Source organism: Euphorbia lathyris, chromosome 1 (genome assembly GCF_963576675.1).
Source record: "Euphorbia lathyris chromosome 1, ddEupLath1.1, whole genome shotgun sequence".
NCBI lineage: Eukaryota > Viridiplantae > Streptophyta > Magnoliopsida > Malpighiales > Euphorbiaceae > Euphorbia > Euphorbia lathyris.
The window spans coordinates 47,085,959-47,099,290 of NC_088910.1; the positions used below are offsets into that span (position 1 = coordinate 47,085,959).

A 13,332-nucleotide genomic window follows, 5' to 3' on the forward strand; every position below is an offset into this window, starting at 1 on the left:
ATAACACGATAAAAAATTTCTAAGCATTCTAACGCAATACAGTCAACAATTCTAATGTACTCATCTTCACGATCAACAACCTCTCCATAGGAAAACATGCGAATAACCATTGTGCATTTTTGAATTGGAGTAAATCCATTCTTTCTTGCAACATTGACCATTTGTTGGAAATACATTATATGGTCCCCAAGGCCTCCACTATATATATGAACAACGGTCTACTCATTTAAAACATTCTACGAAAAAAGTGACCATCGTATACTGGTTCATTAGCAAACTAATCTTTATACATACATTTTGTACCTTTTTTTTCAGGATTTTGATCTACATATTTTCTACGACAAGTTGGTGCGAATGGTTATGCTACTTGTTGTAAGAAATGAAGGTCCATTTGTTCACGGGTATTGCTATATACCGCAACTTTTTTTCATCGACTGCACCCTTTTGATATTTATGCCCTTCTCGTTTTATTTTTTTTCAAAAACTCAAATTTTTTTCTCTCTCTCTCACCCGAGCCTAAAAACCCGAATTTGACGAAAATGGACCCGAGTATTCCCGAAGACCATGATTTCGAATACAAAGTAATCTTACGATATAAATTTAAATTAAAAATTCGTTTTTTAAATTTTGAATTTCTTTTTTAAGGAATAAGCCTAAACGGATGCACCGCTCGTTCCACCATCAGGTGGAACGAGCGCGGAACCCAGTTCCACCTTACGGTGGAACGGGTGCGCCACTCGTTCCACCTGATGGTGGAACGAGTGCGCCAGTGGAAAGCATGACCGACGTCGTTGCCACCACGGTGGAACGAACAGTTCGTCCGTTCCGCCCGTGGTGGCAACTGCATCGGAGTTCCGTTTAGGCAAAAAAAAAAACGGGTTCCGCCTCCGATTTTGGAGGCGGAACCCGTGATTTTGGACATATTTTAAAAAAAAAAAAACTTATCAGAAGATTCATTAAGCCTTTTCCCCTTCCTTCCTTTGGCAACATGTCGTTTTAGGTCGGATTTTATGAAAAGCTTCAAAAGCTAAAGAGGATTTGAGAGTTTTTGATTATTGGTTTGAAATTGTGAGGAGGGCATAAATGTCAAAAGGGTACGATGGAAAGTATAACCTTTGCGGTATATAGCAGTTCACTTTGTTCATTTATTTTGTCCCATAAATTTCTAACATCACTCATTCTACCTTGAAAAAAGTTGTATCCATCCTCACATCACCTTTCTTTGCTTTGAGATTATAAAAAAAAGTTGAAAACACAAATTTCTAACATCACTTGTTCTGCCTTGAAAAAGTTGTATCCATCCTCATGTCACCATTTTAGATTTGAGATTATGAAAAAAGTTTTGGTGTTTTTGAATTTATGACAGTTCCAGAGTAGGTGTTTTCGAATTTCAACACATGTTTTATTTATTTATTTGGAAAGTTTGATCTTAAGTATTAAGATCAAGTCAAGTATTGTTATTATGGAACCTTAGAGATCTATTACTCTACAAGTTTAATACAATGATGGAATGAATGGTTTAATATATAATTACATATATAACTTCTATTAAATTTAAACCTGTAGTAACTTTTATTAAACTTAACTTCCGACTTTTGTTATGGAACCTACGATGCTTGTGCATTTAAAAAGTAAGTCATTGAGTGTCACATCGCATGTTCAAGTAACACTAATAAAAGTCCCAATTTAGAGTAAAAGTAAATACAGAACTTCACAAAGAATAAAGAAAGTGCAAGAACTTCAAACGCAATGTAGTTTTTACATGATAATCTCAGCCAAGTTGATTATTTTAAACTTCAAATCAAATAGTTTTATGATGCAAATAAAAATGACAACTGTGAAATTTATGGTAGCAAGGAATAATTTAACCTTATAATAACATGTCAAGTCTACTGTGTTATAAAACATGTAATAATCTTTACCATCCAAAATCGATGGAATCACCTTCTATTTACCATCCAATGGGTACAGTTTCTTAATTTCATTGCAGCACCATACCAATGAATAATACCAGTAGATGATCAAATAGCATTTTGCAGTTACATTATCATCTTACAATTTCTGGAAAAGTATTTGGGATGAGATAGATCTGCATAATTTCGGCTTATAATTTGATTTTGCGAGGAAGACGGCCACATTGACCCTGTAATCTCAGAATCTTTCTAGCAAAATCTTGGTTACCAGTCAACAATAATCCATCAAGAATCCGATTGAAAGTGAACTTTCGAGGTAGAAATCCTCTATCAACCATCTCAATTAGTAAGTTCCCAGCCACGAAGAGATCATCTGCTTTTTTCCTCACAAACATGGCACTTATTAGTATATTGTAAGTATCCAAATTTGGCAAGCAGTCCCCACTACCCATCTTCTTAAACAAATCTAACCCCTTCTCAATCTCTCCACCATCACAAAAGTACCTAATCGAAATATTGTATGTTTGAACATTTGGCTCACATTCATCATCTTTCATTCTTTCCATAAATGTCATAGCCCTCTGCATTTCGCCTGCATGACATAATCCTCTAATCACCAAATTATAAGTCGTTGAATTAGGGACATAACCCTTTTTCACCATCTCCTCAAAAACCATTATAGCATTCTCTACATTATCCTTCTTACAAAGAACCTGAATCAAAGCATTGTAAGTTGCCACAGAAGGAAGCACACCTTCATTTACCATCCGATTAAAAACATTTTGTGCTCTCTTTATCTCACCAACAACACCAAACCCATGGATCAGACTAGTGTAAGTAACAACATCAATCTCACATTTCCTCCTCTTCATTTCCAAAAAGAAATCCCAAGCTTCGTTAATCTGACCAGCTTTAAGATACCCATTAAGCATTGTATTATAACTAGTCAAATTTGGAGTTAATCCTCTCTCCACCATCTCCTTTAACACCTCTAAGGCTTTTGGAGTTCTCTTAATCAAACACCATCCATTAACCATTATGTTATAAGTAATATGGTCAGCCTTAAACTTTCCTCTTAGTGCCTTAAACAAATTATAAGCCATTTCAACTCGTTTTGACTTGCACAACACATCAAGAAGCGTATTAAATGAAGATAAATCTTGAAAGCAACCATATTCATGCATTGACATGAAAAGATTTAAAGCTTTGTGGGGTTTCCCCATGGAAGCATACCTTTCAGCTACGATGGCAAAGGTTCTCGGGGAGGGACCAAGGCGGTAACAGTGCATACGGGAAATGAGGGTCCTCATAGTGCGGAAATCACGGAGGCGAGCTGAAATATCGATTACATGGTCAAAGGAGGAAGCATGGTGAGAGTAGGAAGGATGGTGGGATAAGAGGTTGAAGAATTGGAGGGCCTTAGGGCCGTGGTTCCATAGGCGTTTAAGGATTGTGTTCACCAGTTCCGAAGACCATTTGATAGTGGGGGAATGAAGGGATTGTGCTAGAGTTCGCGAGTTTGAAGAATTTAGAATCAGAGCCGCTAACTCAGTGGCTTCTGACAAAACTGGTGGAGGAGAGCTGGTAAGGTTGTGGTGAGGTTTTGTCTGTTGGCGAAGGGGGAGCTGTAAGTGGTTAACTCTGGATAGCTTAGTGAACATTTTTGGTCATATTTTGCAGGTTGTCATGAGAAGGATCGCATTTTTAACTTCGGAACTCTAACCTGGAGAAGGAGAAATTCTACTATGGTCCAGGTTCACTTGAACCCATCCAATCAGAATGTGACACATTGGTACTAGAGACCATATTAGAATTTTTACCCAAGAAGGAAAAGGGCAAAAAGCATAATTTGGCCAGGTTAAATTTGTTAAGTTTGCTCCTCTACCTTTATTTGGGTTTATTTAGCTCCAGCACTTGTATTTTGTGGACAATCCAATCCCTCCTTAACAGATCAGTTAGTCCTGCACACCAAGTGACGTTAAGAGGTGAGCTGGTCAAAGCCTACTTACTTCCATGTTCATACAGCTTGCGACGTCATCAGAGCACCACTTGCCACATTTTCCCACATCAACTTAATCTTTGCTTCTTTCTCCCTGTTAAGGCTTAGAAGTAAAAACAAAAAGAGAAGTTTATGTTTATCAGAAAGAAGAGCAAAAATCTAAACAGAAACAACATTTCATGTTTCATACCTCAAATTATAACTCACTTCAGACCAAATATCATGCAGAGCCAAAATCGAACATGAGCCAACAAATAAGATTTTTGAGTTTTCTATGTTATTGATTTTTCAAGTGTTAGCAAATTGGGTCATGTTAATTGGCTGGGCTGGGTTATGCTAATAGTTTAGTTTGTGTAACACATAGGGTCGAATTAGCAAATTGGATTTTGTAACTCAAATAAGTTTAGTTACTTAAACCTTTTATGTGTGTCTTGTTGTTTGCAGGTTTTGTTCGTGTTGGCTTTTAGACACTTGTACCTAATTTCTTTTCGACCCATGTGACACTAAACCAGTTGTCGACACAATACGAACATGGCTACCCACTGACACAAATTGACCTCTAGTAGAATAACAAAAGCTCATACAAGGAGCAGCTTTGTTAGTGAAAAGGAAAGGACAGAGATAAATAGGGACTTGATGACTTCAAGAGAGAATTGCAGAAGCGAGCTTCGAACTGCGATTCATCAACTCAGCGATCGTTGCCTTTACTCTGCTTCCAAATGGTACTCTTTTCAACTCCAAAAACGTAAACCTAATTGCTATTGTTTCTCTTACTTTTGTTATTTTATTTCTAGTTACTGTTCTTAGTGTTTGACATTGACTACTATTATTTCCTTTTTTTTTTCCTTTTTGTGTCAAATTTTGAGTTAATCAATTTTTCTTTTTTAACCAGATACTTATATTGTATGTAGATTGCCGCTTTGAACAACTATGATTGTTTTGTTTCTTTACAATTACCACTCGATTTCGTCTCCATTTCTGTACTAAATTTAGCAAAAGCAAAGTACAAAAGTTTTGATATCCTCATTAAGATAGCAGCTTGATTTTCCTATACATGACCTGAAACTCAATTTAAGCTTAATACAATCTTTTTTAACTGTTATTTGCAAAAATCATATAAAATATATATCTTGCAATTTCCAGAAGTAATTACTTTCATTCAGTGGCGGAACCAGGACCCTGGATGACCCGGGGCTAAAATATATCAGCAAAAAAAATTCAAAACGTCAAAAAAAAAATTCGAAACGTCTTTTAGTTATGAATTTGTCCATTCTGAAAAGACTAATATGCAAGTGATAGCAATTCAACTAACAGCAATTTCAATCCCAATTCAACTAAATACAAACAGTAATTAAACTAACAGCAATTCAAATGAGAGTAATTTCAACTAATAGAAATTTCAATAGAAATTTCAATCCCAATCAATTCAATCCCAATTTCAATAGGAATTTGGTAAAAAAACTCCATCACTGAAAAGCTTCACTGTAAGGAGTGAAGGAGTCCTTACAAAATTGTAATAAGCAAGCATTCAATCAATCAAAGAGCAAGGTTAATATATTTCTAATCCATTCATACATATATACATATCATTATTCTATCACTACTCTTCCTTTTTTTTAATCTCATTTCATCATATAAATCAACCAAAAACGCAGTAAAACCAAAAACGCAGCAAAGCCATCCAATAATTACAACCAAAAATCAAGCCAACACACAGTGAACAAACTCATAGGTGCATCTCAAACCAAACAAATATAGGCATCTCAACAAAGGCACAAAAAAGATAAACAAAAAATCACCTGCGTTTTTTTCCCTCTGCGTTTTGCGTTTTGTGCAGTGCAGCGACTGAACTGAACGGTGGCCGCCGGTGGAGACTAGCAAGCAAGCAGCGACTGACTGACTGGTGGCCGGCGGTGGAGACTGGCTGCTCCTCTTCTCTTGTCTTGTGCGATTCCCTTGAGTTGAGCCGGCGGTGTGCGATATCGTCTATCGTTCGTTGCTCTCCTCTTCTGAATTAGGGATTTAGGTATTAATTTAGCTGTTCTGCTGTGCTGTGCCTTTTAGTTCTCATTTATTTTCATTAAAATCAAAACGACGTCGTTTTGCTCATGACCCCCCCTGGTTCCACACAATGGAAGTTCCATTCTGTTATTTTTGATTCTTTTATCAGCGGTTTTCAGGGCGGCTGAGCAGCTGGTTGGAATTGAGCATGACCCTGCAAAATTCACTCCGGCAAACACCAGATTCCAGCGTGGAAGCTCAAGCATTCGCCGACGCTTTCGCTCTAGTGACCTCACTTCTACACCGGCAGCTGGTGTCTCATATGTTTCTACACCAGCAATGGAGGAAGATGAGGTTGTGGATGGCGATTTCTACCTTCTTGCTAAATCATACTTCGATTGCCGAGAATATAAAAGGGCTGCCCATGTGCTTCGAGATCAGGCTGGAAAGAAGTCTGTGTTCTTGAGATGCTATGCTCTTTATCGGGTTTGTGGATTCTCTTTTACATGTTATTTATCTTTGTTTTTGCTTTCTGATGCACTGATTTTTTTTCAATGGTAAATATAGCTGAGTTTTTTTAACTGAAAATGTCTCTCTAGTTTTTCTCGTAGAAGTTTGTGGATTATTTTGCGAGTTAAATGCATTGTATGGTTGTCTCAAAATAGTCAATCAACTTCAATTTGTTTCAATAAAATCATTCAACTTTGAATTTTGTCTTAATAAAGTCACTCTCATGACTTCAAGACCAAAAAGACACTGGAAAAGTGATGTGGTTGCCACGTCATCAATAATCAACTTTCACCGCGGCCCATAACGACACGTGACTGCCACTTAGCCGACCGGAATGATACGTGTCACCTAGATGGCAGCCACGTGTCGTTTCGGTCAGCGGTGAAAGCTGACTAGTGCTGATATGGAAGCCACATCATATTTACTGTGTCTTTTTGCTCCTTAAGTCGCTGGAGTGATTTTATTGAGACAAATTGAAGTTGAGCCACCATTTTAAGACAGCCATGAAAGTTCAGTGACCAATGACGCCTTTAACCCATTAGTTGGTCTATATTGTCCAAAAAATCAAGCACATCTTCCACATAAATATTGACTTGAAGAATTAGGTAGTTGTCAATAGAGCATGAAATGATACACCCAGAACTCTGGGAAGCACTGGTTTGATTTGCCTTCTATTTATTAGGTGGTAGTCTCTTAAATTAGAAGCCTAGATCCTACCATCCCTTGCAAACTAGAAATCTGGTGATTATTTAAGTTCTCGGCTAAGTTCATAGGAGACTATTGCAATTCATGGTTAATAAGAGTTGGCTTTATTTCTCATATGCTTTATCTCCTTCTGCTGTTGAAGCCTTTTGCTGTTGTGGTTTGTATGCATCCTTTGTAGTCTCGTAGTCTTTTCTTCACCTGTTGGACCATTCTCTGTTTCATCTTGAAAACACTTCAAAAACTAAATTGGACTGAGACCTCCTTTCCACATTCAATTGCTGAGGTGAGAGGTTTGAGGAGAGGCAGTCTCTTGCCTGTGTCACTTTCAATTGAACTTCATTATTTTGATTTTGTTAAGTTTGCACGTATTTCTGCTCTTGATAGTTATAAATTGACAGCATATAATGCAATTATTAGAATATGGATTATGTTTATTGGAGATTTGATCTGGTATGGCCAAATTGAATGATATCAATCTTAAATCAAGCTTATGTGAATTCTATAATTGTCCTCATTTATCTTCTCGCCTTGATTGTATTAAGGCTGGAGAAAAGCGGAAAGAAGAGGAGATGATAGAACTTGAGGGGCCACTGGGTAAGAGTGATGCTGTGAATCGTGAGTTAGCATCCCTAGAGACAGAGTTGTCAACTCTCCACAACAAAGGTATGATTGATCCCTTCGGGTTGTACTTGTACGGGCTCGTCCTTAAAGAGAAAGGCAACCAAAATCTTGCTTGTAAAATTCTTGTGGAATCTGTGAATAGCTATCCTTGGAATTGGAGTGCCTGGTTAGAGCTGCAGTCCCTATGTACTATAGTCGAGATCTTGAACAACCTTAACCTTAGTAACCATTGGATGAAGGATTTCTTTCTTGCTAATGCTTACCAAGAACTGCGGATGCACAATGAATCCTTAGCAAAATACGAACATCTTCAAATCACTTTCAATTTCAGTAATTATGTACAAGCTCAAATTGCAAAAGCCCAGTACAGTCTAAGAGAATTTGATCAAGTTGAAGTAATTTTTGAAGAACTTCTAAGGAATGATCCCTATCTGAGTGGAAGACATGGATACGTATTCTAATGTGCTCTATGCAAAGGAATGTTCCTCTGCCCTCAGTTTCCTTGCCCATAAGATATATATGATTGATAAATACAGACCTGAATCATGCCTTATCATTGGAAATTACTACAGTTTAAAGGGGCAGCATGAGAAATCTGTTATGTACTTTAGGAGGGCACTAAAATTGAGCAGAAATTATCTATCTGCCTGGACACTAATGGGTCACGAGTATGTAGAGATGAAAAACACTCCAGCTGCTATTGATGCCTATCGGCGGGCTGTGGATATAAATCCTTGTGATTATCGAGCTTGGTATGGGCTCGGACAAGCATATGAGATGATGGGCATGCCATTTTATGCTCTTCACTATTTCAAGAAGTCTGTGTTCTTGCAGCCTAATGATTCTCGCTTGTGGATTGCTATGGCTCAGTGTTATGAAACTGATCAGCTCCGGATGCTGGAGGAGGCAATCAAGTGTTACAGAAGAGCTGTAAATAGTAATGATAGGGAGGCCATAGCAATCCACAAGTTAGCAAAGCTCCATAATGAGATTGGGCGTTCTGAAGAAGCAGCATTTTATTACAAGAAAGAATTAGAGAGGATGGAAGCTGAAGAGAGAGAAGGGCCAAATATGGTTGAAGCTCTATTGTTTCTTGCCCAACACTGCAAAGAGCAGAAGAGGGACCAAGAAGCAGAGGTGTACCTTACCCGTCTTCTGGATTACACTGGCCCTGTGAGTTCTCTAATTTAATCTACCTGTTATCTAATTAAATGTTCTACCATTAAAAAATCAAACTATATACATGATTTTGATTAGTTTTACATTTTTTTATTTTGATTTCTGTATCGGTGGTTTCAGGAGAAGGAAACGGCTAAGAATATGCTTCGAGGAATGAGAGCATCAGAATCCAGTTTCCCTCTTATGGATGTTGAACATTTTCATCCTTGACTTCCGTGTTACTTCATAGCAACTGACAGATTCTACCAAGTATGTCTCTCCCTTTTCCTCAGTTACATGCTCATCAAAATCAACCACAACAAAATCCTTCATATTTGTGAAAATGTTATGCCAAGTATTATCCTGGGCTTACAGCATTGAGAATTCGTATCTACTCTCACCTTTCTAGGATGTAGAATGAGTTATAAAATCAGAAATTCCTGGTGATGCTGCAACTTAAGCATTTAAATAGTTAGTAAGATATCAGATCAACACAGATTGCTCAACTTTCATTTGTATTATATAACTTCAAATTAAAGCTTAAGTTCGGTAATTTCTCTTTTTGCTTAGAAAAAAATATTGTTTAGCTTTATTTATTTTACCCTGCTGTTCATTTGTGCTCCTGGAATTTCAAATATTAAATATCATATTATTTAGGCTATTTTTATATTATAACTATATTTATAATAAAAAAAATTATTAGAGAAAAAAAAGTTGCTACTTTTAGCCCTGCCGTCCGGAGAAAGAGGAAAAGGGGGAAGCAATTTCCACTTCATTTACAACTCTAGCCGCCAACAACAGAGTAGTAGCAAGTTTAATTGTTAGGGTTTTGGAAAACACACACTATGTAGGACTCCTCTAATAAATAACTGATTCTAACAAGTTCTTCATCCACATGATATGATATAGGTAAGTGATGAAGTGGAGCGGGCCTTAAACTATTTGGAGAAAACGGATCCGAAACTGAAATTTTGAAGATAAAACGGGTTGTTGGAATTTAGCGATTTCGGACCATAATTTTGTTGGATTCGGCCCATTGAATCAAACCCATCGGTCTACAGACCCATGGTGGACGTGTTTTTTAGCCATCCGAGGTCGTTTAGGGCCTCAAATCGGCCTTTTTGTGTTTTAGCGTACTTTTCTTATTTTATTGTTTTCCTTTTTCCTTTTAGGTTTCGGATTAGGTTTTATTTTGTCAGCCTATATAAAGGCTCGACCTCCACCTTATGTAAGACAGTTATTGATTAATAAGAATTTCAGAGTTTATTCTCTTTTTCCAATTTTCGTTAGTCGTACGCGATTCAACGATAGTTGACGGTTTTAAGCTTTGTTCGTGCGCGAGCAAGTGTTTAGAACGAAAGTCTGTTTATTTCTGCTGCATCAGTAAGTGATTAGTTCAGAATGTCTATTCCCACTAAGATTTCTAACATGATTTATAAGAATTATTTATTTGATTGACATTATACATTAAACACAGTTATTATTATTTTTAATCATATAAATAATATAATACAATTATAACACAATATGAATATTGCCATCCCCATTAAGGAAAAGGATTTTTCCTTTCTCACTTTTTAATGATAAAGGATTTGGTAAAGTTTGTGAAGAAGTTAAATCAGTTGAAAGAAGACAGTTAAATGTATTAACTGTTATTGAACTTTTGAGTTTTTTTTTTTAAAGAATAGATTTGAGGTTTTGAGTTTCTGACAATAGTTACTGAAGTTAATTTTTAGTAAAAAAAGAAGTGCACATACACATTCCCCTGAAACTCTAAAAACAGTTTTGTTAATAAAAATGCAATATTTAGTAATACAAAACTGTTTTAATTAAAATGATGAAAGCTGCAAAATGTAGTTTTGGAGAAAAAAAAACTTTTACAGTTTATTTTTGAAAAGATGATATTAAATTCTTTTCATGATAATAAAAAACCTAATTTTTTTAACTTAATTTTAGAAACACCCCTAATTTTCAATTTAATTTAGAAAATAACTCTGGTTTTTAATTTTTGTTCTGTACTTATGGAATACTTGTCATGTTTTTTTTCACAACATTTTCCCCCAATAGGTTATGTTGGCCACAACAATATTAAACCGGTCCGAAATCAGAAAGCTTAATTTTGGTGCAATAAAGTTAACTTGACCATATGAGGAACAAAAACTAATTGAAAAAATGACGTGGTTAGTCAACTGGAAATTCTATTTGCCAGCTCATGTAATGTCAAATGTTCTCACCATGTGTTTGTCACATGGTTCAAGTTTGAAGAGTGACATGGATCCATGGATGATAAGCACTAAAAGGGATGTTAGAATGGAAAAAATAGGACAACAACCTTCCTAATATGCCACCACGTGTCTCATATTAGGGAAAGCAATAACAGTACAATGAAAAAATGTCAACTAATATAATAAATAAAAAAGAAATGCTAGAACGCCCTTTAACACTCCCCTCAAGATCGAGAGGAAGAGATAGGTGCTGCTCCGAGCTTGTGAGCATGTCGATCATGAGCCTGAATTGTTAAAACTGTGGTGAACAAGTCTGCAACATGATCAGCAGAAGAGACATGGACAAGAATGATAATACCAAAATTGGCTTGATCAGAGACATATATCAGTCTATCTTGATGTGTTTGGTGCGTTCATGAAGCATATAATTGGATGTTATAACAACCGCAACTTGATTATCACACTTGAAAATAGTAGGTGGCAAATGCTTGAGACCAAGATCTTTAAAAAGAGCAGTAATTCAAGTGATTTCATAAGTGGTAAGAGCCATGACTTTGTAATCTGACTTTCACAAGAGTATATCTTAATTCCACACTAAACCGTATGGATGAATTTGTAGGAGCAATAATCGACCATTATACCTTTCAAAATGATTGCTCAGATAAAGAGGAAGATGCCAAAGATGAAAATAGACACATAGTTTGAATTATCATTTCATAACCTGATTTCAACAAATAATCACCTGTCTAATTAAACTAATGAAATACTTTGTAGTTTAATGATTTTCTTTTATTGTCTATATATCTTTTTGGAATGAGCTAAAGAGCAACTATAATGGTGGCAATAAGGGTTTTGTACTTAATCCAGGCGATTCATGCACCGGACATGAGAAGTGAGGATCATGTCCATGCGAAGTGATAAAACAACACTTGACATGAAGATACAGACTGTTTTAGACAATGTTATAAAACCTAGACTAGATCAATCAGTTCTTGGATCGGGAATCATTGTGTCCCTATTTTTTACTAATTTGAGAAACGCACGTCATGAGGGTGCGCCTCTAACCCGGTAGTGCTTCAACTGCACTTCTGCACGTGAGAGAGCATTTCCCACAGTAATTGGTTAAAAGCTTGTAAAAACCATTTACTTATAAACTAGAGGAAATTCTAATTTCTTTTTTACGTGAGATCAAGCCATTTAAAATGGGTCAATTTGAGCATCAATTTCTCATTCATCACTTGTACGTTTTGATTTTATAATATGCTGTTAAAAAGGTCACATGACATAGATTATATTGGCGTATTTCAAGTTATTCTAAACTTCATTTATCCGTTATATATTTAAGTTTCGAGTTGGCAAAAAAATACAAAATCAAAATTTGTTTATAGTTATATATATATATAGTTCATAAAAGTAAGTTTAAATTTATTTTATATATAAATATTATTTATTTATTTATTTATTTATTATGTCATTTCATCCAATCAATCCGAATAATTTGGTCCAATTAAGTGAACTCTAACCCAACTACAAATACAGTTTGATATCCTCGCCAGTTCTAATTTAATTTTAGAGCCTTTTCCCCCGCTACTTGCTCAAATGAGCTATTTTCTCATTTTCATCTTTAATGGTTGTGCAACCAGCTTTTATATATATATATATATATATATATATGGATGAGATCCAATATGACAATGGATCTAGATATGGCAATAAGTTTATTGTGTAACATAACAAAATTACGTAGTTTTGATGATAATTGAAAAGGGCAATGTGGCAAATTTGTAAATAAAAGGAATAAGATGATAATGAAAATTGTTTTATTTTTTTTCTTTAAAATACATTTTTCTGACATTTCTAATCTCGTTTTTCAAAAAAATTTATACTATTAGACTCGTCTAAATTAGACGGTCATTTTGAGATCCCTGAAGGTCAGATAAAAAAATTCCGGTGAGCGGAATCCAGATGGGCCTTTTCCGGCGAGAAAAAAAGTGTTCAAAAAATTCTAAAAAAAATCAGAAGATGTACAATATTATTCTGAGAAACTTTAATTCTTGGGTCGAAGAGTGATTTCTTACAGTTTAGTCTCAATAAAACGTTTTCCTTAATTTTATCTATTTTACATGCTTTAACAATTTGTTTGGTCAAAACTGTAAGGAATCTCGCTTTGTGCCAAGAATTAAAGTTTCTTAAAATGATG

At 35.7% G+C, this 13,332-nt stretch overlaps 1 protein-coding gene and 1 pseudogene across 2 annotated transcripts; one reads left to right on the plus strand and one right to left on the minus strand.

Annotated features, from left to right (window-relative positions):
- Positions 1–1,917: 1,917 nt before the first annotated feature.
- LOC136231167 (pentatricopeptide repeat-containing protein At1g74900, mitochondrial-like) lies at positions 1,918–6,099 on the minus strand. 2 transcript variants are annotated; one of them, XM_066020462.1, is made up of 2 exons: positions 5,712–6,099; positions 1,918–4,006 (listed from the first exon to the last, which is right to left on the minus strand). In XM_066020462.1, exon 2 carries the CDS (start codon positions 3,572–3,574, stop codon positions 2,105–2,107), a length of 1,470 nt encoding a protein of 489 aa, XP_065876534.1. In that variant the 5' UTR covers positions 3,575–4,006; positions 5,712–6,099; the 3' UTR covers positions 1,918–2,104. The 2 variants fall into 2 exon arrangements, with proteins under 2 accessions (XP_065876534.1, XP_065876544.1); XM_066020472.1 differs by having other exon boundaries at positions 1,918–4,015.
- On the plus strand, positions 4,451–10,178 carry LOC136231157 (anaphase-promoting complex subunit 8-like; annotated as a pseudogene).
- Positions 10,179–13,332: the final 3,154 nt, after the last annotated feature.

Excerpts from the sequence above, each read along its gene's own strand:
- LOC136231167 (XM_066020462.1), bottom strand. The coding sequence starts at position 3,574 with ATGTTCACTAAGCTATCCAGAGTTAACCACTTACAGCTCCCCCTTCGC.